Source organism: Ixodes scapularis, unplaced genomic scaffold (assembly GCF_016920785.2).
Source record: "Ixodes scapularis isolate PalLabHiFi unplaced genomic scaffold, ASM1692078v2 PGA_scaffold6__148_contigs__length_123643588, whole genome shotgun sequence".
NCBI classification, from domain to species: Eukaryota; Metazoa; Arthropoda; class Arachnida; order Ixodida; family Ixodidae; genus Ixodes; species Ixodes scapularis.
Genome location: NW_024609881.1, coordinates 113753851 through 113777623, shown reverse-complemented (window position 1 = coordinate 113777623; position 23773 = coordinate 113753851). Strand labels below are relative to the sequence as shown.

At 45.7% G+C, this 23773-nt stretch overlaps 1 protein-coding gene across 1 annotated transcript in view; it reads right to left on the bottom strand.

Moving 5' to 3' along the window:
- LOC8041357 overlaps positions 1–23773 on the bottom strand; it is a 50339-nt gene that overhangs the window by 13335 nt on the left and 13231 nt on the right. The window contains exons 4-5 of the mRNA XM_042286056.1: positions 13955–15326; positions 7913–8188 (exon numbers count right to left, since the gene is read on the bottom strand). Coding sequence (XP_042141990.1) covers positions 7913–8188; positions 13955–15326 — 1648 coding nt within the window. The remainder of the gene's footprint in view (positions 1–7912; positions 8189–13954; positions 15327–23773) is intronic.

Here is a 23773-nt window from a genome sequence, read left to right as displayed (position 1 = left end):
TATGTCAATAAAGGATTATTATTATTATTACTATTATTAATGTGTGCGTGTACATGCATATGCCACCTTGTGTGTCCTCCGTGTCCCTTTCGTATTTACATACATTTGTCCGCTTAGATTTTCTTTTCTGCTTTCTCTGGTTGGCCACGTAAACCTAAATTAGCCTCTTGCCATGCCCCCGGTTCTCGCTCGCTGTAGATTCGGCGGCACAGAGCGCCTACAATCGAGTAACCCTAGCCGCTAATGCTGTTCCCTTTCTCTGCTCCAAGCGACGTCACGCCCTTTCCTGCCAAACCACGAAACGCAACCAAAACAAGAAAAACACACACACACACACACAAGCAAGGAAGCACGCACCGACAATCAAGGGCTGTACAAAATTCAGCGACAGAATAACCTCACTTTTTTGTTTTTGTTTTATATGTGCTCGTGTGTTTGTGTGTGTTTGTTCGATCTCGTAGATTCGGTTTCCCCGTAAGTTGATTATTCTGATGGGTGACTCTCTGCAGTTGTTCGTACTCCTGAGTCGGTCACCCGCGATGCATGTCCTTTTTGTGTAATTTTTTTTGCCGATTTCAGTTTATGTGTGTATGTGTGTGTGTTAGTGTGTGTTAGTGTGTGTGTGCGCGTCCCCAGGAAGGAGGCGGAGAGACCGAAAGACAGCGGGCGCATGCGCGGAGCCAAAACCTCGCCTATATTAGCTTGATCTCAGTCTTGTTGGTACAACGCATTTCTTCGTTGTCAGGCAGTTTCCTGTTTTGTTTCATTCTAGACTTTGTTTGCGCAGGTCTGATATTCGTGGCAGGGCGGAGATAAAAGAAAAGAAAAAAAAACTCGCGCTCACCAATTATGCAAATTAGGTTTCCGTTCCCGCAACGTAGACCGCAACTGCGACAGCCACAGGCAACGAAGAAATGTTTTTTTTTTTTGTTAAAAAAACAAAAAAAGCAAAAGAAAAAGGAGACGAAGAAGCGCTAGCTCCAGGCGCAATGCGTTTAGAAGCCGTACTTTAAGACGCGCGAACTGCCAGAAAATAAACGAAAAAAAGTTGTCAAAGGGTTTGTAATGCAAACTAGGCCTAACAGACCATCGTCTATAAAAAGGAATACTGTGAGAAAAGGCAGGAGTAGAAAAAGGGTGATTTTTCTGAGTTCGTATTTTAGTTTCTGAAGATTTGTTTTCACGAGTTTTCATCTCCAATTTGCATGTAGGGCCCATAGTTGGTTGCGAGCTGTGCGGTGGGGTCTGAACTGAATTCTTGTTCGCGCTCGTTGCAATTGCCACCAGAGAGAAATCCGTGGGGAGATGTTGCCGTCGGCAATTTAGAGTCGGGAGAAAAGGTTTGTCTTAAGTCTTGCATTTTCCTTTACGTACGTCTAGGCTATGTGCGTTCCGTGCTCTGACTGCCAAACGCCGTATTACGGTTTCATTCAATTTCAGCGTGAAACACGAAAGCTGATGCAATTGACGCTGCATTCCACGCGCTAGAAGAGCCACGTCGCGCAATATAAATTAAGGAAATTTAGTTAATAGATGAGGACCCTAACGCTTAGACTACCAGAAATTTGTTTCATATTATCGCGACTGCTGATCTCACTATTGAAATGTACTGAAATGATGAAAGCGCATAATATTTCGATTAGATTTTGCAATAAGGAGCCATGATTTGTATTTATGTCTGTGCTTGCACGCGAGTACACGCAATACAAAGATAATTTTGTTTCATAACATTCCAAAATATAGAAAAATATAACTTCCATGGGGTTCGAAAACTATGAACTACTATGTAATAGATAGAGCCCTGCATATTTGCAAAGTACCCGAAAATCGTCCTCGGATATCCGCAGTAAACTGACGGATGCGAATAAAAAAAAACGTGAGCCATTTTACTCTCTGAAGGTGGATGACCAGCAAAACTGTTTAGCACACGCCACAGACGTGGCACAGAAATTTTGAACAAAGGTACGAACACATTTATTGTCTTGATCGGTGGTCATTGTGACCAAAGGTGCGCACACGCATGTCGAGGACCATCGCCGCCCCGAGAAGCCGGAGGAAACTAGACAGGCGCGACGGGACCGCCACCTGGCGGAAGGAAAGGAAACTAAGCACGCAAGCGCTTGGAACGACGAACAAGAGAGGGCGGTGGGGGCCCTTTTTTGAGTTTTTGTTGACGCACACGAAAACTCCACGGAACTTTATACACCAACTCAACTCTCCTACGTCACGCCGCGGTGGTGGCGCGCCGGACGCACTTCCGGTCTGGGGCGGTGGGCAGAAGTCGCCGTGCCAGACATGCATTCCTGTGTGCCTTCGGAAGATACGAGACTAAAAACCTGCCTTCTCGTCCAAATGCTGCGACGGGGGCTGTGCCAAGAGAGTCTGGAAAGGTGTGAAGATCAGTTTTCATGGGTTTTTGCCCTCTCCGTTCGTCCGAGAACGTGGATAGTAGCCGTGAAAAGGGCAAACCAGACGCTGTCGAACTACGATTGCGTGTGCGAGCAACACCTTGTGGTCGCCAGATGTATTTCCTTTGTTCCAACATGAACGAGAGAAAGCCGCCAAGTTGGTTGGACCATCCACGGGCTCAGTGCGTCTTCAAATTCACACGGCCGCCTGATCGTTCGGACTTTCGTCTGCTCTTTCAAACTTGTCTGCTTTTTGTCGTCTGCTCGTTCAAACAAAAGCGGCCCGTAGACCAAACTTTGACGCGGTGATTGCAATAAGAACTAATTGCAGGCCTGAAAAGACTCAAGTAGGCTCGGTGTAAACAGTAGATACAAGATGTTGATCATTGGTACCAGTGGCCATCACCGACTTTTTACGCTTCGTCTGTTCCCACTTCCGATTTTCAGTATCGACGTCGATCATCGCAGCTACCTTCTACACTTTTGCAGCACGAGCGACATCGTGACCGAAAATAGCTAGAAGAATATCATCATGGTTTTGGCGTCCATTCTGCGGCATTCATGCGAATGAATCGCCACACGTCAAATTATTTACGAAACGTTTAGCGGCGTACGAGCCTTGATTAAATCGCTCAGGCGATTAAAGTGGTAAGACATTGCGATGACGACGTAGAATCGACAATTTCAACGCGAAAAAGAGTATGCAGACACACACAGACGCCGACAACGTGACATTCGAATGGTTTGTTGACGCGGGACGCGGTGCTTCTTGCCCGTACTCCATTGCGCATGCGTTCGAACTGTCGTCTGCTCTTTCAAACTTGGCTGCTTTTTGTCGTCAGCTCGTTCAAACGACAGCGGCCCGTAAACAAAACGTTGACCCGGTAATTGCGATAAGAACTAAGTGCAGGCCTCAAAACACTTTTGAAGGTTGGTTTGGTTAAGTAGGCTAAGTGTAAACAGATACAAGAAGATGTTGATCATTGTTACCAGTGGCCATCACCGACTTGTAACGCCCGATTCTACTTGCGGTTTTCAGTATCGACGTCCACCATCTCAGCTACGGTCCACGCTTTTGCAGTCCCAGCGACATCGCGACTGAAAATAGCGAGCATAATCTCATCGTGGGAGTCAGGCTTTAGCGCCCATTCTGCGGCGTCCACGTGAAATGAATCGCCGCACGTCACATTATTCACGCAAAGTTTTGCCTCGATAGTTTTGCTGAAGCCGCTAAGTAGTCAGGCATTGTTAGCAGGACGTAAAATCAACGATTCCAACGCGAAAAAGAGCACGGGGACTACCACCGACGCCAACAACAACGCAATTCAATGGTTTGTTTATGGGCGACGGCGGGCTTCTTGCCCACCATCCACCGCGCATGCGCGGCGCCGGCGTCCGCTAGGGGCGCTCCGGTTTGTTTGTAAACATGAGTTGGTGTATAGGCATGAACGGCGTCGCTGTAAAATGATACGGATTTGGCGGATTGCAGAGCGGATCCGGATGCCAGGCGCTGCAGATGAGGATCGAACGTGGATATATGCGGGTCCGGATCCATATTTCTGCCGAGGCGGCCCATAAACGTGTGCGACCGAGCAGTGTAGAGCAAACTGCAAACTACCCTCTCAGATAAAAGGTGCCAATCATGAAGAACATTGTCCCTTTCTTAAAAAGAATATTATCACCAAATATCGCTTTAGAACGTTCTATCTCACCAAAACTGCTGTTCCATTTAAAAGTAAAGAGTGGATGAACAACAGTCGTCACGGAAAAGCGTGGTCTTGTTTGGCATGGAAAGAGCGGAAAGCGTTCTTTCTGCAAAGAAAACCCAGAACACACAAGCCACAAAAGAAAGCTCGAGGTACACCTAAGCACTTCTTATGAGTTGTGAATGCGTAAGCATGCGAGCCGCTCGTCCGCTCCCTTTTTCGTCTGCTGCGTACTTTTCGTCGCCGGTCAGCGCGCGTGCTCTCCTGGTGACCTTGGACACTCTGATGGACACGCAGCGCCATGGGGTGAGAGGTCGTGAAAAGTGACGAGCGCAGCGGCCATTGGGAGCCCCGTCGACACGCGCCAGCCAACGGAACCTTTGGGATCCGGGAAACTAGTTGTTGTTTTCGCGCTTCAAACCGATGACGTCAGCTCGCTCCGTGGGACAGTTAATGCTTTTGCATTAAAAATGTGAAGCCTGCAGGTGACTTCTTTGCCCTCAAGTAAATCGAGGAGACGGAATTCGATCCTCTGGAGTGGTGGAACTTGCGCCAGCACGAGTATCCGCACCTCACTCTTGTAGCGCAGTTTGTCCATGCCATCCCAGCATCAAGTGCATCAACGAGGAGAGACCTCTTTTTAGCCGGTAATAATTTAAGAGAGGCGAACCAGTCTGAATAAGTCCATGTTGACGATATCCTGTTTTTTCTACACAGCAACCTCGACAAGTGAAACGTTGCTCGTGTGTACCGTCTTCTCTTTAAAACGCGATAAGATGAAACAGCGCAAAATGGTACAAGAGGAAGAAATAAACCGGACAGGACAGTGCGCTGACTCGCAACTGTGTATTTTTACTAATAGAGGAAAAAAAAAGACAACACTCATCGTTCCACACGTTCACACGATCGTATTCTACCTATGATATCAACGCTTTGCTGCAGGCACTCTACCTTCAGTGTCAGTTTCAGGAATTCTGGCTGCTTTCTAGACAAAGCCACTGACGCTGAGCTAATGCAGTTTTTTCCACCGCTGTGCATGTCGAATGCCTCGAGCACGTCACGGGTCACTCTTCATTTGCGCATTTTCAAAATCGTGGTGGTATTGAAAGATGGTTCGCAAAGGCACTCTTTACAGTGAGCTGAAAGGTGCCCTCCCACTGTGGCTCCGAGAGAGTACCTGTGCTCACGGAGCCTATCGTTCAGGCAGCGTCGGTTTGCCCAATGTAGGTGCAGCCACACGAGAGTGGACTGCTGTACACAACGCCCATTGCACATGGCACACACCTATTGGCGTGCCTCTTACTGTACGTGTTATTTTTATTTTCCTCTGCCTTCACGCTGACTCGGGGACAAATCTGACTCGTCTGTGGGGCAAAATACAAACAAAAAACACTAATTTCGTAGCGGTTTTTTGCATTTTTTTAAAAATTATGGGACTCTTTGTGTAAATACGGGATGACCACTGGCCCCTTCCTATGAAAACTCGTTTTGTGGACTGGATACCCTTCGTTTTTTTTGAGCAGCGTGCTTGCCACGTCTGCGAGCAGTATCGATGGATAGCCCATAATTTGTGAGTCTGTCGATTTGCAACATGCCATGCTGTCCCTTAAAGTGCGGAAGCAGGATTTGTTCAGTGCTGAGCCTAGACATGTTAACGCAATGCCCCTGTTTACAATTTTTAAGTGGGCCGACCTGCAGTCAAGGATACCTTTCTTAGATCTTGGTCTGTACTTCCAGCTGACATGGGAGTCTCCTAGTATGATGAAAATGTCCAGGTACTGGAGCACCCCTTCTTCTGGAATCTCAAAGTTGAAATTAACGCCCCCACACTCAGCAAATGTTTTTACTACTTTGTTTCCCTGCGCGTTCAAAGGTTCACCTTTTTCTAGAATCGCTGAAAATCACCAACGTAGAGGATTACCTTCTTGATACTCGTGCCGCTTAGTGCTTTTTTCAATGTTACAGTCCACTTCGCCCAAGTAAATGTCAGTTAGAACGGGGGCAACTCAGGAGAAAATACACACCTCCGACATTTGTCTGTAGCACCCTTCACGCCACCCGACTATCATTGACTGTAATAAAATAGTAACATTTCCATGAAGCTTTCCAGGGGTACACCACTACTGCTTCTCAATGCCAGCTCTCCATTAGTTTCAGTGCATCTCTTCATCAGCGTCAGTGGCTATGTCTAGTAAGGAGGTAGCACTCTTGAACCTGACAATGCATGTCCAGCGCGTGCAGTAAAGCGTAGATATCATCAATAGAAGATGTGCGTGTGAATGTATGGAACAATATGCATTGTCTTTCTTCTTCTCTATCAGTAAAAATACATTGCTGTGAGTCAGCGCTCTGTCTTGTCCAGTTTGTCTCTTCTTTTTGTACCTTTGTGCGCTGTTCTATCTCATTATGATTAACAACTACCAATTAGCCCATCTGTCAACCTTATTATGTTTTCTTTTTTTTGTTCTGGACAGTCGGCACTGAGTTGCTTTTAACTATATGGTTACGAGCATGCTGTTGAGGGTTCCTGTAAAAAACTGAAACCAATAGGAGGTATTGCCATTATTGAATACTGCGATATTTTCCCAGTGATGCACTCGCGCCTTACGATGCATACACGTGTATACTCTGCTGCGGTGACTGAGTTCCTTTTCTCTCCCAGTTATTTTTATCATTTAGCCTAAATAAAATGACACAAAGTCATTAGTCTGTCCTTTGTTAATATTCATGTTTAGAAAATATGCTTCCGCTTGAAGTGGGTTTCTCAAAGTAAAAAGAAAAAAATTAATATTAAAATTTCCTTCCTTTCGAGCGTATCTTCTGGACAGAGTGTCAGTGTCACGGAATCCCAAGACGATATCATAACTGCGATCGTCTTTCGAGTGATGCGAAGTGTCCCTGGAAGGAGGATTGCTGATTTTATAAGTACGATAAAACAAAATACGATCAAATGACATTCACCGTATTCTGACACGAGTTCTTTGTACAAAGGTAAGCATGCAGCCTACAGAATACCATCCAGATGATTTTTTTTTTCATGCTAGATTTTATTATGTAAAATGAATGCGCGGATTCAGGGTCAGGTGCGGTTCCAAATTTTCCGGATGCGGTTCGGGTGCAGATACAATGTCTGTGAACGCAAATCGGATGTGAATACAATTATTTAAGAACATTACGAATACAAAGTGTGAGGATGCGGATCGGATACGGATGATCAAACTGTTATACGCGCAGGGATCTAGAAATAGATGTGCTACATAGGCAACGGAAAGACGAAGAAGAAAAAAACGCATCCCGGAACAAGTAGGTTGAAAGCAGAGAATCTTTTATTTTCATTTGGGTTAGTTTGGTTATCCATTACCGAAACGTCAGCGATTTCGCGTATAAGAGCATACCCTAGACATCATTTCAGAACGTGGAGAACGGCAAACGCTCGATTTTATCTTACCAATTCGAGACGAAACAAAGCAAGTGACAAGATATATGCTATTGGTGCGCACTCCAAGCATCCCTCGATTACTCTAGCAGAGAGCAGTCACGTGCTTTGTTCTATCCCCTTGGTTGGCTCACGTGGACCCATGGCTTATGACAAGTTATACAGAAACGGAGTAGTTGTTTTTGTTTTTCCTCCATCGCGTGTGTACACAATCTTGTTGTGAAACTAATTTGTATTGCGAGATTAGGAGTGTTATTCCCAAACTACCAGGCTTATGACGGTACAGGCTGCATCCTCTTCTTGCCAACGCGCGTTTCGTACCTACGGTTCCCTCAACCTACGTTTCACGGTAGAGACTTTACCTGGGCGTTCAGGATGTTTTCCCTGTGCAGCAGCACGGAATGCACCACAGGAGGGTTGGGGCAGAGCACCACGTCGTCGACCAGGAGGTAGTTCGTGGTGCAGTTGTTGGTGACGGCGTGGAAGCCCTCGAGCCTGAAGGACACGTCATGGTTGGACAGCACCGGAGCCTGCCACCGGCAGTACAGGGGGCCACCGCCTCCGAGAACGTCTTCGGAGAAGCCGTAGCTCTGGCTCAGTCGGTATGGCGGCTGGGCAGCTGGGAATCTCAAGGAGCCCTGGAATTGGAGAAAAAGAAATACGTGATTTATTTATTTCTTTAGTTAATTATATAAGAAGACATATATTTTGGGTGTTAAATCCTGCGACTCTAGTTTAACAAATTGTATAAAATGCTCAAGGTGTGAAGATGTCCAGTGAGGCCATTGAGCCAACTTAAGGCTGGCCAACAAAACCCTTTTGCCGAGAGGTCGCTTCAGCGTGGGGGTCGGTAGAAGTAATAAATGAATAGGGATATGTAGAGACTCAAATTGTATTAGAGCAGCTGGTGAGTGACTTGAAATACTTTTGAAGTATTTTGAGCGAGACAGCGATGTGACTGGCAGGACTATTTCTGGAGCAGCCAAAAGTTCATTTTAAAGCAGTAAAAGGAACCTTTGAAGCAGAACCCTCAATTTCTTTCGCATTCCATCTATTTATTTATTTATTTACATTCCCTCAGGGCCATATTGGGCATTATATAGAGGAGAATTTATTCATATCAACACAGGAACAGGTTAAAAAAGAGGTTAGGGAAGAAACAAATAAATATCGAGACGATGACCTGGGCCTTCTGTGAGATAAAATAAATCAAGATGCCCATATAAGATTGATGGTCCTCTACGACTCCAATGTTGCTTGGCAAGGCCTTCCAATTCTTAATTGTAAGTTTGAGCGGGCAGGATTTGTATAAGTTAGTACGGGCGAATGCAGAATTTACTTTGCTCGTACTGCCAAAACGGGGAAAGATGCGAGTCACTGGCACAATGTGATGTTGACGAGACGGAGATGAACTGTGATATATTATATGAAATAAGGAGACACGTGCTTTCCTCTTTCTGGTTTTGAGGGACAGTAAATCGAACGACTCTTTAATACGGTTGATACTGCGGGCAGTGGTACAGTCGCGTTTTATAAATCTGCTGTGAACAACATGTTGAACAAAGTCCGAACTGGTATGGGCACGTCAAATGAAAATACAGTGCTTTATTTTTTGCTGGCTGCTTCGCCGCAGAGTACCAAAGCCTATTAAAAAGCGCACTTGCCGAAGCTAGCAAAGCTGCCCAAGCTTGGAGCAAACTGAACTATTCATGTTAGAGGGCTTCCGACAACTGTCGGGTTTGATACGAATGTCGAATCGAACAGTGCGTAGTCCGAGCTGATATTACAAGTCGTCGAAAATAGGTACTACCCTACTGTAAAGATCCGGTAACGTACCGAGACCTGAGCTATTAGAAGACAGTCAAGAACCAAGATGACCTTTTGGAGCTGCGTTTTCGACAATTCCTTGCATTTTGGCAAATTGTGGTAGCATGTTGCAGGGTGAGCCTATTGGCGCAGTTTTGCTCAATTTTGCGCAACAATCACATCACTTGCAATAAAAAATAAGCATGCAAATAATGTAATTATGCTTAACACTCTACCATGATGCCATTCCCAAATGAAAGTTTTCGTTCAAGAGACAAGACATTAAACCTATATCATTCAACGTCTCCGAGTATGCGCTTGCTTATTCCAAGGAGAGGACCTATTATATTGGCAGTGTTTGGAGGCACTCTAAGTACACTGAACTTAAAGTAATCCTTAGGTTGGTTTCGACAACTTCTACTTTAATTGAGGCACATTCTCTCAGTATGTACTTGTACTTCCCTGAAAGTATTTTTTCTATTATTTTCCAAACAAAATACAACTTCCGACCTCAAAGTATAGTCCCAATATTCTGTGAAGCCTTTTTTTTCATACTAGAGTGGTAAAAGACACAATGGCAGACAAAGGACACGAAAAGATGCTTTTCGGGCACCTTTTCGTGATGCTTTGATTACTTTGTTATTTTCGGCATCCACTGCCACATACTATTTTTCGGTTGGGGTGTGGAGTTACGTCTTGTCGCCAAATCGATAGAAAATCTGTAAGCTTCTGGGTGCCCTCAGGAGCGAGCTTCCACAGAAGTAGTCTTTTTTTTGTCGTTCTCAGAAGCCAATAACTATACTCCATGTGTTCTGCAAAGAGCTCAGACAGACAAGGGCAACAGCACGTTGGCATGGGCAATTTTTTCTTCCCCTTGGTGAAAATAAGCCCTTTCAAGGACGACGCGCTTGCGTCCTTGGCTTTCCCAGTACTGTAGTACACAACTTCCGAGGTCGAGTATAAGCGTTCACACCTCTAACAAAAAAAGGTGGCGCATAGTCGTCGTGGGAAAACGTGTTATCGTTTTACGAGACGTGATTCGGTGATTTCTTAGAAAAGTAATGGCGGGTGGAAAACCAATAAAAATGAAAGCCTTTACAATTCCCTGTAATGCCTAATTAGAGCGTAGCTCTTGAGGAAGAGGAGGCGAAGGTACGGAGAGCGGGGTATGCCCCCCTCCTCATCCGTTCCCTCCTCTCCTGCTCTTCTCCCATTTAGAGGGGAAATTTTCCCACCAACTTTAGCGGAGAAATTTTTCCGCTAAATTTAGTGAGAAACTTTTTCCGCTAAATTTAGCGGGTAAATTTTCCCAGAATGCAACGCGCGCTGACGTCACTCATGACCCTCACGACGTCATTATGGGAAACGTTCCATAATGCAACGCGCAATTACGGGGGCGCCGACACCGACGGCGACGGCAAAGCCGCTCAAGCCGGAAACGGGCGCCTAAGAGCTGCTTTTAAATAAGTGCCTTATGAGTTGATTTTGTCAAATATAGTTCGTAAACGAGAGTAAAAGAATATTGTGTGGCCACTTTACTTTTTCCAGTATTCATCGCCATTTCCAAAAATAACTAATGCACCCCTGATAACTTATGGAAATACGCTCGGCAGCCTTCTGCCTGGTTAGGAATAGAGGTTAAAGGCGCACTGAGAAGTCAAAACCTCTCTTTTATTATCCGGAGCAATTGAAAACGATGCCTGGACATTACCCTCAAAATTTGAAACTTGAAAATTCATTATTTGTGAAGTAAAAAAGCAATTTCCAAATGCCAAGTTTGAAGTTCTCGCGTGATCCACTCCAGTGCAGTGACGTCAAATATTGAGCAGTCCTGCGAGTCGAGTTTCTTTCACACCTCCGCTCCGAACCGTGGTCGCCGCGACCCAAGTATCATGTTCGCCGTCGCCGCGCGAACAACCGGCCTCCTGCGCGCGTGCCGTGCCACCTATCGCTGCGAGCAAACGACGTTTCCCTTTCAAGTTTAAAGTTCTTTTGGGGCCCTTTCAGCAATCTCAAACTTTTTTAAGCAGTTTGAGGTCAAAGAGAACGCGCAGTGGACTTTAGTGAGCGACGTGAGCGGCCACGTCTTGCCAGTTCTGCGTTGAAGGCTGCCCCGGCGGAGTCACAGCCGAAACTACACTACACAGACACCAAACCCAGTTGTTTTGACCGTTCGACGATTTCCTTCTCGAAGTCTGAGAGGCCATTGAGCCCCTAAAAAAGACCACTTCGTCCGATTCCCCGACTAGCCGATCCTCCTCTGCTACATGCGTCGAGCACCGACATGTTTTCCAAGGGACGATAAAAATCCAGGATGCGACATCACACCGGACTGATTCCCGGTATCTCAAAAATTAAAAAATAAGGGCCGTTGTGCGTTCGAAATTGCGTTAAAAACATATTTTACGAATTCCGTTATTAAATGTTACATAAATGTCGCCTATAAAGCTTCTAAATTTCATAATATCTGACGTCACAAATTAAAAGAAGCGAGGAGGTCAGGAGCGGGAGAGAAGGGCACCAGAAATAAAAAGGGGCGCGCTCGCCTGGGAAATTTTTTTTCGCGTCGCGGTCTTTTTTTTGCGCGTCTAAAACTGCAACTTGCATCGTTAAAAAAATACGACCTTTGGGGTGTCATTTTAAGCGGAAAATGGGACTCTAGCCAAAAGTTTAATAAGCAGTAACTTGACGTTTCGAGACCAGCTCGCTACCTTGTTCACAGGTGAGCGACGTAAAGAACACGCGTCGCTTAAAGGCTTACGTACAACCTCGGTTTTCTGCAGGGATGGTAATCCTTTTAGCGCTCCCCTCCCCTAAGCTGCGAGGGGAGCCAAGTCGGCGCATTGTAAAAAGTGGAGAAGATATAGGCAAGGAGGTGGTGGGCAAAAGTGCAAAGCGCGAAGTGTACGTCAGCCTTTAAATCCACACACGGATGTATAGGGCTCTGGGTCGTCACACAGTACTGAGACGTAGCTGCTGGTTGTTGTTGTTGTTAGAACGTTCTTTATTGCCCTCTTATATATAATATATGTATACATATATATATATATATATACACATATAGGGAAAGGAGCACAAAGAACGATTCACGTTCCCACTTGTGCGTGAAGTGACTGGAGTTTTGTACATACGTTGGAGTCTTTCCGGTAAGGGGTGAGAGGAACCTGTGGAGGTGGCGGAAAACGGCGCGCAAAGGTGACGACGTAACGTTGCGAAGTCTGCAATAGGCTGAAGTGGTACACCGGCCTTCTGTATCTTGGGAGGACCGCTCAACGCCGGGATGGCGTTCTACGGTCTTCCTAGCAGGGCCTCATACCCGTGTTCTTTCCGTTTACTCACCCCTGAACAAAGGATCGAACTGGTCTCGAAACGTCCGGTTACTGTTTATTAAACTCCTGACTAGAGTCAAATTTTTCGCTTAATAACCGCTGAGGCAATGCGTACCAAAGTTTTTCTTTTATTAAATATTTTATAGGGGAATGAAGGGATATCATACATGATCGTCTTAAAAAGTACTTGTGCTTCACTTTGCGAGTACCTTGTACATATAGTGCTTTACTTCAAGTACATTGCACCCGGTGTACTTACTACTTTACTTTAATTAAATAACCTCTCATTTACCTTTGTGTAGTCTGATTTGTTACGCTTAATAACCCATGAGGCAATGCGTACCAACGTTTTTTTTTTATATACTTTAAAGGGGAATGAAAAGATATCATAAATCATCGTCTTAAAAATACTTGTGCTTTACTTTGCGAGTACCTTGTACATGTAGTACTTTACTTCAAGTACATTGCATCCGGTGTACTTACTACTTTACTTGACATAAATAACCTCTCATTTACCTTTGCAGTTTGCTTCAAGTACTTTTGAAACGTACTCTACTCAACACTGTGTATCGGGCAATGGCCAGTTTCACCTATACTTCCAAGGATAAAGATATGCAAAAGTGAGTGTTGATCCTGACTATGTAAGTGCGGCGTGTGGATTTTTTTCTTCTTCTATGCCTGAACCGCGAAATTAAATAAATGACAAGAGTGTACAATATTTATTCGCATTTATACTAAGAAAAAACACTCTCAAGGTGCCTATATTCTTATTTTGAAGTTCACTTGTTGAATGAAACTGTATTCTGAACGACCCGAACAAGAAATGCCACTTCAAAACTGAAACAATATAGAATGGGTGGAGCAAGCAGCTCTAATGCGTCTATGTTCTACCTCTTCTGTACTTTTTCGCTAAGTTTACTGACTTGGGCGATGCAGTAATCTTGTTGAACCGTATGCAGCCAGTCTTTTGAAGAAGCTCTTCTCAAGCCGGGAAAAGAGGCGGGGGGTGATGTTTTAAGAGCTTTTTTGCCCGATTTTCCAAAGGGCATCATGGTCAGATCCCATACCACCTAGTGATATTTACAAAATTGCAGAGGGGAAGTAACTTAGCTTAGAACGGCGAAGGAAGGTATACTACCTTTGGTTTTTAGTTTCTAGTCCAGGCGGCGCAAGCTACCACCCTTTATAAAGGGTATAGTCGTTACCAGCTATTCATCCATTCATCCACGACCAGGCCATGGCAAAAATACATCGGACATAAAGACTCACCTGCAAATCCAACTCGAGACGCTCCGCTCCGCAACGGGTATCGGAGTAGAATGTAAAGGACACTTCTAGCAGCCTGTCTTTGAGCGCGGATGCGCTTATTCGTTTCCATTCCGGCGTAGGCTTCAAGTAGAGCGAGAGTTGCAGGACCGGCCCCGTGGACACAATGCGGTGGGTGCGGTACCTTCCCACGTTGCAGAGACAGGTCGGCCGCTCGTAGCGCGTCTCTGCAATGATCTCAACTCTTCCAGGACCGTCCCTCGGACACAGGTCGCAATGGTCAGTCCTTGTCTCGAAGATGGATGCCACAGTCAGTTGTATCCTCCCATGGGGCCACGACCTCGCATCGAACGTATAGTTGCACGTGACCGCTTGAGCGTGCTCGGCGAAGTCGCCGAAGTGGACGGCCAACGTTCCTCGGGACGGAGAGTCGGCCTCGCCGGCCGCGAAGCGCCTGTTGCATGCCAGGGGGCTGACCCTGTTGTCGTAGATGGCGGCGTTGATGTGCCGAACCTCGAAGCCGAAGCTGATGGACGCGCCATCCAGGCTCCCCGTTTTGCTGGTGAACTGCAGAAGAAGACCAGGTCCCGTGGACTCAAAGACTGCTCTCGGCTGCTCCGTCCTTGGCTTGTTGGTGTCGCACAGCTTGGTGATGATGTAGCGCGGGTCCGGCTTGAGCGAATCGTAAATTCGCAGCGCTTCGTCGCAGAGTGTCACCCTTTCCACTCTGAACCAGAGGAACTCAATTCTGACCAGTTCTCCCGGAGGAGCGGTAAACTTGTACGAGCAAGTCGTGTTGATGGGGTACCACGAACGAGGACTAGCAAAGATGGCGGGTCCGCTCAGCTTTCTCTCCATCAGGCATGTTCCATTTTTGAGCTGGATGTGTTCCCCATCCCCCGCGTCGAACACGGTGTCCGCTTTGAAGTGGAATCCCGTGTTAAGCAGTGGACCAGCGGGTGACGTGAGAAAGGTAACCAGCATCTCGGTGCCCGTGGCAACGATGTTGGACTTAAGACGCCCGCGGCCGCAGAGTGTAGCGATAGCCGGGAAATCCTCGGTGGGACCGTCGTAGACCTTGACGTAGTCGTACGGACACCGGCTCGGATCTTTTGTGATGGGCCGCGGGAAGCACATGAGGAGGTTGTCACAGCGGAGGCCGTCGACGTCGAACGTCGTGAGGTCGAGACCGACGAGGTTCTGGCGGACGCTGATGCGGTATTTGCAGACCAGGTTCCGCGGGTAGATTCCCGGGTATCCAGGGGACTGTACAAAACAGCGTCCGGGGGAACAGTCCCGGAACGTCCGATGGCAGTAGGTGTTCTGAACTGGAACTCCACGGCGGTTCGGATAAAGTTGGGAGTACTGGCCATACCTGAAACATAAATGTGAAAAAAAAAAACAAAAAAAAACGTTTTAGTACTTTTAGGACACTAAATCAACTTGAAGCTATTTCCTCAAATCAAGGGTCTAGAACAGGGGTGGCCAGGCTGACCCGCCTTAAGAGCCACTAACAAAAGCACAAAACTTCCAAGAGTCGCGGGGGTGCAAACTTCTGTCCAGAGCAGTAAACGAAGAACTACTTTCAGTTTACCCAAGTCAAAAGCAGTAATGTAGCAAGCAGTAGCTCAAGACTACCAATTTGCTACCTGTCTTTTGATTTAAAACGCGTTCCATTTTTCTTTTTGGGGAAGTGCTCGTGTGACCGGGAGGGAGGCCCGGGGGAGGGGGTGTAGGGAAGGGAGTCGCGAGCCCCACTTTAACACGCGAAGAGCCGCCGCTTGGCCACCCCTGGTCTAGAAATGACGCTGGCAAACCCGCATGTTTCTGGAGACATTCGTAACTTTCGTGAAGCGCGGCTTCGTGCCACTTGTAATATGGTGAACAACACGCAAAGGTTGCCGCAGCCAGTAGAAAGAAATGCAAACTTTAGTTAGGAGCTACAGAGAGAGACTGATTAATCGCTGCAGCATCGAGCGATAATTTAAGAGAATTTTTCGCTTAAGTCCTGCCGTACCATGTTTTTTGTCGTCATATAGTTGCCCTTTCTAGGTACTCTTTTTCTATCGAGGCGCTTTAGGAGAGGGCTTTAAATACGGATATATCTTGCCAGTTCAACGAGGATCTACGGGGCTGCTAGTTACCACGAATCGCAGCAGTTAATAAACATGGTGCACCACAGTGGAACAGGGATGATCAGTGTTTTAAACACAAGTATTTGAAATACTTCTTTAGAAATCTTTTTGAGTATTTTTTATTTCGCAATTAATTGCATTTTTAGAAATGTATTTGTAACGATATTTAAATACTAAAATTTGAGTACATAAAATATGTGTATTTCCAACACTGTCCAATATATATTTAGGGCACTGCTCTTAGTAATCAAATTTAATAGTTATCAATGTCATCAATCTTCGCAAAAAGAGCCATGCAAAGAGCAGGAAACTTGCTGCGTTTTCTGTAGAATACAGATCGAACAAACAAAAAAAGAAGTAGAACAAAGAATAAATAGGATGAGTACAATTACTGCATCCTTGGTTGGGTGATTATAACTTTAAACACGTCGAATTAACGACACGAGATATTAATCGAAAAGGCTTTGACGCCTCAACACGGCCTTTGAAAGGAATCTGAAAATAAATGCATTGTTTTTATTTGTTTTGTATCCACCCATGAAAATATGACAAACAAATTTTATCTTTAATGCTGCAAAACTCATTAAGCACTTGATTCTTAGTATAAATAAACATTACACATCATTTGGGAACGGTCTTTTTCACCTGAGTAAAAGTTAAGTCTAAAATATCAGTCTTTTTAGAACAAAATGTATCGAAAAAAGTATCTGAAGATGATCGAATACCGTCGTTGCCTTTGCATCTTGTATCTAAAAGTAGCTGAAGGTGTTCTTGAAAAAACAATAACTAGTTAGACCGAATTCTGGAGTATTTTTGGCCCCTAAATTTGAATATCACGAGCATTTGACTGCGAACGTATCGATAGACCCGAGAAATACCAAAACAACCAGCCGTCGGGTTTTGATGTCATGCCCAGGGATTTCAACTTCAGTTCGCGTGCCACTTGTGACGGAACACGTGCAATGCTTTTGACGACTGCTGGGGTAAGGCTTGCGGAAGCCGCGGAAATGTCGATATCTAATATAATCTAATATAATCGATGTCTAATATATCACGATTCCCTCGTCCCACCGAACGCTTCGGGAAAGAGGGGCTCCAGGGCTATATTGAATGCGCTGTTGTGATTACTTGGCGAAACAATTTGAAATGTAACTTTGATACGTGTAATCTTGAAGGTCCAATGAAGATGATTTTTACCTGAAATATAACACCATGTCAGTTTCCTCTTTGGTATATTTTGAGAAGATCTGATTGAAATTGTAATTAAATACATTTTTGTCGGAGTGTTTTGTGTTTGTACTTAAAAAGGTTTTAAAAAAAATATAATTCACATCCTTGCACTGGATGATTATCTTAACATATCGGAGCGTGCGGGTCTATGTTAGTGCTGTCGACGGCGCAAGCCTACCGTAACTTATTGACTTCCTAGCCAACACCGTTGTTCGATCTTGTTATACATTTTATTTCTGACAACTTAGACTAAACTAAGTTGACAAATTACAAGCAGAGACTTCCTATAAACTCGCTGATCTTCCACCTCAGGCACGAAACTGACATGATCTGCATTTCCTTGCGTTAATGAGAATTTCCAGTATGGCTAACCGCCTAACTGCGTCGACTAATCAAATGCGAGGCACAAATAAGTTTGCGTGCTGTTGCTGTGTGTTAACGTAAATTGTAATTCTTTAGTCAAAAGCTATGTTCTTCAAAATCAACTACACGTACATGAAGCTTAAGTCACCATTACGTAAGGTGCTCGAAGTGTCTCCCTGCCTGTTTCTCTCGGGGTAAATATATGTTTGTTGCGGTGGGGCGTCATTAGTAGTTTTGAGTTCTTAATTCTTAGTGTATGTCAGCCATACAAAATTGCTAAGGTTTCAACAGTTTGCACCTACAAATGAAAACAGAAAATTCGTTTAGTCATAAGAAACTAAATCTACGTATGTGCTTGGTTCACGCATGAGCTACTGTTTACGGCCTATAAAAATAACTCACATGGTAACACCGAGGATAATAACTATAATATACGAATATTTAAACAAGTTGAGCCAAGTAGAGTCATCCTTAATCAAACTTTTATAAACACTAGCGCCAGCGTGCAGTTTATTGCGCTATAGGGATTCACAACGCGCCAATTCAATCTAAGAAACATCACACATGAAGTATCAAAGCTAATCATTTCACCAAACTCCAGAACGGATTGCTTGCACACCTACGCCAGTCTTCCCTTAGTTTACGCCCATCAGAAGCAATTGCTTATACGTCAAAGCGGTTGACACGCCAGGACACCAGTGACCTTTCACAGGTTCATTTCTATTAAAGCGTTCTACTTCCTTTTCACGAGGCAATCTAAACCCATGCCTGTAGAGTTTGGTGTCCGCAAGTACGCATGGTGCCTCGAAGGCGTCTCCGATTGGTACGTGTAGTGTTCTATTTGTTCATGAGATCGAATATCCAGCAAGTGGCAACCAAATACGCCTCGCATTAACCGCCGTGTGAGGGTACAAAGGAACCTTAGCGGTTGGTTGTAGAAGTGGCCGGCAGATGGAGTGCGGAAGCCTTTGTTACGGCGTCCCTACATCTTACGGCTTAGGTCTCAGGCAACCGACCGGCTGCAACTACTACAGAACAGGAGTCTGTTGCATCTGTCACGTTGGCCAGAACCATGGTGACACCCTAGAAGGTACCACGAAGCGATGAAATCCTTTTTTATTCAGAACGACGGCTGTGCGGAGTGCAACTTCGTCTGCTTTTTTGCAGGGGTTGTGGTAACGCCTGAACGCCAAACTCTGACTGGTTCTGAATGAAGGATGGTGGGTAGACCTCAAGGAAGCTTGCTTTGAAGCCCACCCACTATTCTTCAATCAGAGCCAATGAGAACTCGGTGTCTTTCTCACGTCACCGCGTCTTATGCGCAAGAAGCAGACCGACTTGCTCTCAGCATATAGTCACTGCCATCTGAAGAAACGCAGGGGATGGCAACGCCCGAGAATCTCATTACCGTTGCCCAGCCAATCAGAGTGCGGGATCAGCTGATAAGATTGTCAAAGAGCCAATCAGGAAGCAAGAGCCACGAATATAATAAGCCTCGCCGCAAGGTTCTTAAGCTGTCAGCGACTGCCCGAGTTCTACTAGTGCGAAGAACAGAAACAACAAACACCGACAAGCCTTAGTCACGTGCGGAACACGCACGCGAAGATACCTTTTGGCAGGCTTGCGGTGTCTCGGGGATTGTAAAGAGTTTTTGGCGAGCCTGCAAAAAATATATTCGCATACGCACTTGCACGTGCTTGAGGCTTGTCGGTGTCGGTTGTTTGTTTGTCGCCCTAGTGAGACTCAGGCAAAAACGACAGTGAAAAAAGAGAAAAAAAAGAAACGCTTCCAACATACCACTTTCTTCGTCTTAGTGCTTGCGCCCTTCCTAAAGTTGCCGGATATTTCTCAACAGCTGCAAAAGACAGCCAGGACTTGAACATGCGCAAACGGTGATCGTGAGGACCTTTTTTCTTTCACTCGCCGCATGTCTGGCGTATCTTCAAAAGACTCGCGATGTTTGTCTGTTCTTCTCTGAACAGCAACAGCTAAAGAAAGTTTAAAAAAAGTTAGTTTTCTTTTCATCAACCCAGCCCTAATCTCGCATTTGAAAGGGAGTGCGGCACGAGAAACGGGCTACGAGGCAGTAATGTATGTACATTAGCGTCCCGCCTCTTTTCTTTTCTTAGAGCTTGTGAAACCGCTCTTCGTTGTCGTCTTCGCGAAAAGTTTCTTATCGTCGCTCGAGGTGCTTGTATTCCCAAGGTGGTGTTTAAAAGGCGCTCCCTGCTTCTGTTTTCCGGGGGTGGGAGGGTTCCTTCAAAAGGCTTCAAAAGAATGCAAGAGCATTATGGGTCTTTACAGAAAGCCCGCATTGTCTGACATTAAAAGTAAACACAGACACACGCGAAACAAGCGGGGCGTCTGTATAAAAGATCCGCCACGAACGGGTCAATGGAAAAACGCCGAGCTTTCAAGAAGGAAACACGAAAATACTACAGGGTGATGCACGTTGAACAATGCGACATTGCAAGAGCTGTCTCGATGTAACCGAGAAGCCAGGGCTCTTTTTGTTGCTCCCGGCGAATCTCGGGTTGCAAGATTTCGTAATCCAAACCCGAGGGTCGACTCGGGAAGCCATTACTCGTGTCCAATTGTATGAATTCAGGAGCGCTTTAACTGTTTTTAATTTTTAATAGGTTAAATAAAAGTTTGTTCCTCCTTGCTAATGCCCTATGGTTCGATGAGGGGGACAAACAGCAACAACCCACACCGTCCAACCTCAAGCACGTGCATCATACACGCGAAAATACCTTCGACTGGCTTATTCGTGATTGTGACTCCAGGAGAACGAACTGCACAAGGCGGAAAAACACTAAACTGGCCAGAACAGGTCTTTTCGACATTTTTCCTAGTCTTTTATGGCTCCCGTGATTGCATGTTGTTGGCGCTCGGCACGACGGCCACCGACGTAAAGCAAGGACAGTTACGTTGGTTGTGTCCGCAGTAACGAAAACGACAACAACGAGTCCGCTGAAAAAAACAGTTATTCATTGTTGCCTTAAAAAGTTAGGTCCGCCTGGCATTGCTTGGCATGTTGTGTATGCCAAACAGGTGTCCCGGTGGCTCGGCGTTTCAGCGAGTTGCCTAGCTTGCTCTGAATGCAACCTACGCAACCACGTAAACAAAACGATGTGCTTTCATCGACGTTCATCAGCGCGGCAGAGGGACAGTAGGCTGTCCTTTTAACTGCTCCCCTAAGGAGACAGCCACTGGAAGCTCGGTTACGCCAAGAACACCGCCGCGGAGATTTGCAAGAAGCGGAAAAAATGATGAGTCATTCCACTCTTTGAAGGTGGATGACCAGCGAAGCTGTTTAGCACACGAGGCGGACGTGACACAGAATTTTGAACGAAGGTACGAACACATGTATGGTCTTAATCGATGGTCATCGTGACGAATGGTACGCACACACATGTCGAGGGCTGTTGCCGCCCCGTGGAGCCGGAGGGAACTAGACGCGCATGATGGGAAAATTTCCTCACTAAATTTAGCGGAAAACTGACGTCACGTCAAACGACTTCGTGATGTCATGTGACGTCACATGAAGTCACGCAGTCGTGTGACGTCACGCCTTCGTGACTTCACACGAAGTCGTGACGTCATATGACATCACGAAGGCCTGACGTCATTTCTGTTTTTACTGTGTGCAAGTATTCTACCTATCACAAGAGTTCCTAACACAACTTGCGGCTGCCGGGCCTCCATTCCTGTGTACAAACCCACTGCCCTGATGGCGCTCGGCAAGAGGGGTGCACCTATTAAATGACATGTTTTCACTTACTCATTTACTTCATTTTTGCGACGAATATCGAGTCTGATGTAGGGTTCCGTATTTACTTTTTACAGTTAAATAGACAACGAATGGTCGTATTTTTTATATTTCGAACAGTCATACCAGCGTGTCACGTGACCTAGGACGCGTAAAGCCAAAGGAACGCGCTTCGCGGGCGTTTCTTGGAAACAGTCGTATATTATTTCGCCGGCAAGAGAGACGCGCCTCAGAAGGCATTGAATAATAACATCCCTTGTTCCTGGGGGGATTGAGCCCAACCAACCAACATAAGCAGCACGACAAACAACAAAAAAAAAAGAAAAAAAAGACCTCCAGACAACTTTGAAATTGCCGCAGGTTTCAGACCGGCCCGTTGTGGGAATAAAAACCCGACTCACACACCACACACAGAAGCTGCCGGTTTTATGCTAGAGAAACACAACGGAAACATAGTGACATGGCAAACGAACAAAACAAAAAAACGTGACATCAAAACAAATACAATTATATAGGATGTTTCCGCACCCGCAAAAGCAGCAGTCTGCAACTTTCCCCCAATCTCCAATTCGCACAAGCTTGTTCTTTTATTTATTTATTCATATTTTGTTGCTTTTTTTTTGCCACCAGATCACGCCAAACTCCGGTGCCATTTTTCAAAAAAAGCCGGCATTGGTTTGCCACCGTGCTTTCGTAAGGAAACGCTAAGCTCTCACACGCACGTGGCCGTGGCGCCTGTATGGGAACAACAAAGAATAATGGAGTAGGTGGAGCTCGTGAGTTCAGAGTGGAGGGTTCCGCTCATCTTCGAGGATTACTCCCCCAACGGTTCGTGTGTGTGCGTGCGTGTGCCGTCCGTTTCGATCTACGAAAACACCGGTTGTTGGTTTTTTGTTGTTGTTTTTTTTTCGCTCGGTGCGCGTCACACCGAGCAACTCCGAATACACTTGGGACAGAACTCAGCAGGGAGGGTGCAGGGCCCATCGTTTGTCTCCGCTCGTACACCTTATTAAATATGAACGTAGAATCTTTCCTCCGGCCTGTCTTGAGGGAACGCGCGTCGCGCAACGGTGAACATCAGTTTATATCAGGAAGGCCCGTGGATGGTAGGCCTAACTACCGCCTTGGCATTTTTTCTTCTTTTTCTTTTCTTTTTCTTTTTTGTATACTCCGGGAGTCTTCCCTAAGTCACCGAAAGCTTAGTGAGTCGGGTCTCATTGTAAGTTAGAAAGCGCGAACTCGAGTTCAGGAGAGGTATATTTGCTGACAATAAAATATAAATATTTCTACCTAAGAGATCGCTTTGGGCTACGCGATTCGCCTGCTATCCTGCATGAGCGACAAACTTGGCAACACCTTCGGTGCCAAGATTAGCCCGTGCAACTATATTGAGCTGCAATGTTTCGCACTATACAGAAGCCCTTAGTATACTGCCTCGATTGTCGTTGACATCAAGCAGGGTGCGGCATCTCACGATGTCGCGCTCCTTGCATCGCGATTGGTTCTTCAGGGTTCTTATCGGCGAAAGCCGCAATCCGATTGGCTTCCGAGCGATAATGAGATGCTAGGGATGATCGCTACGTCCTGCCTTTCTTTGGTTGTCACGGACTACAGCGTGACTTAAGTTTACTCGCAGGCAACTACTATATGCGGACCCGGAGCAGTCTTTGTCGACGGGTATTCCCAAAACAATAAAGCGGACCATTTTTATCTCAGTCTCTCCTACCCAAAACTTGACGAATTAGTTGAAGGGATCTCTGTTTGACGGTACTTCAAAGCGACTCATTGAGTAGACAAGAAACAACGCGTGAGTACACTCTAAGACAGTGGTTCTGAACCATCGATGTTTCGCGGGCCCCTTGTGGATCGGCAGAGATAGTGGAGGACCCCGTTCGTGATGAGGGAAGGGCAAAGGTATATGTTAAATAAAATAATGATTTATTAAATGGATATAACTAAGGCCTAGTGTAAAGTAGACCTCTGTTATTAACATACACACGAGAAAACTCGCCCGGAAACCGAAACGTTCCTTCTCGACCGAAAATAATACAACTTTTATTGACGGGCTTGACTGATGAGGCGGGGCTTCGCGGACCCCTAGAATGCCTTCACACACCCCCATTTGACAACCACTGTCGTAGGTTGTGAACAACGAGAATTATTTCTGAGAGATATTTACTGGAAGTGCGCAAATAGTAGCATGGTCTCCTTGAGAGAGTTGGACGAGCATATGTAATCTAAATTATTTTTTCTCAGTTCGCCTCGAGCAAGAAGGCTCTGCTGAGGTGACGTTTTGAGAGGCGCAATGAAAATGTTCTTCTC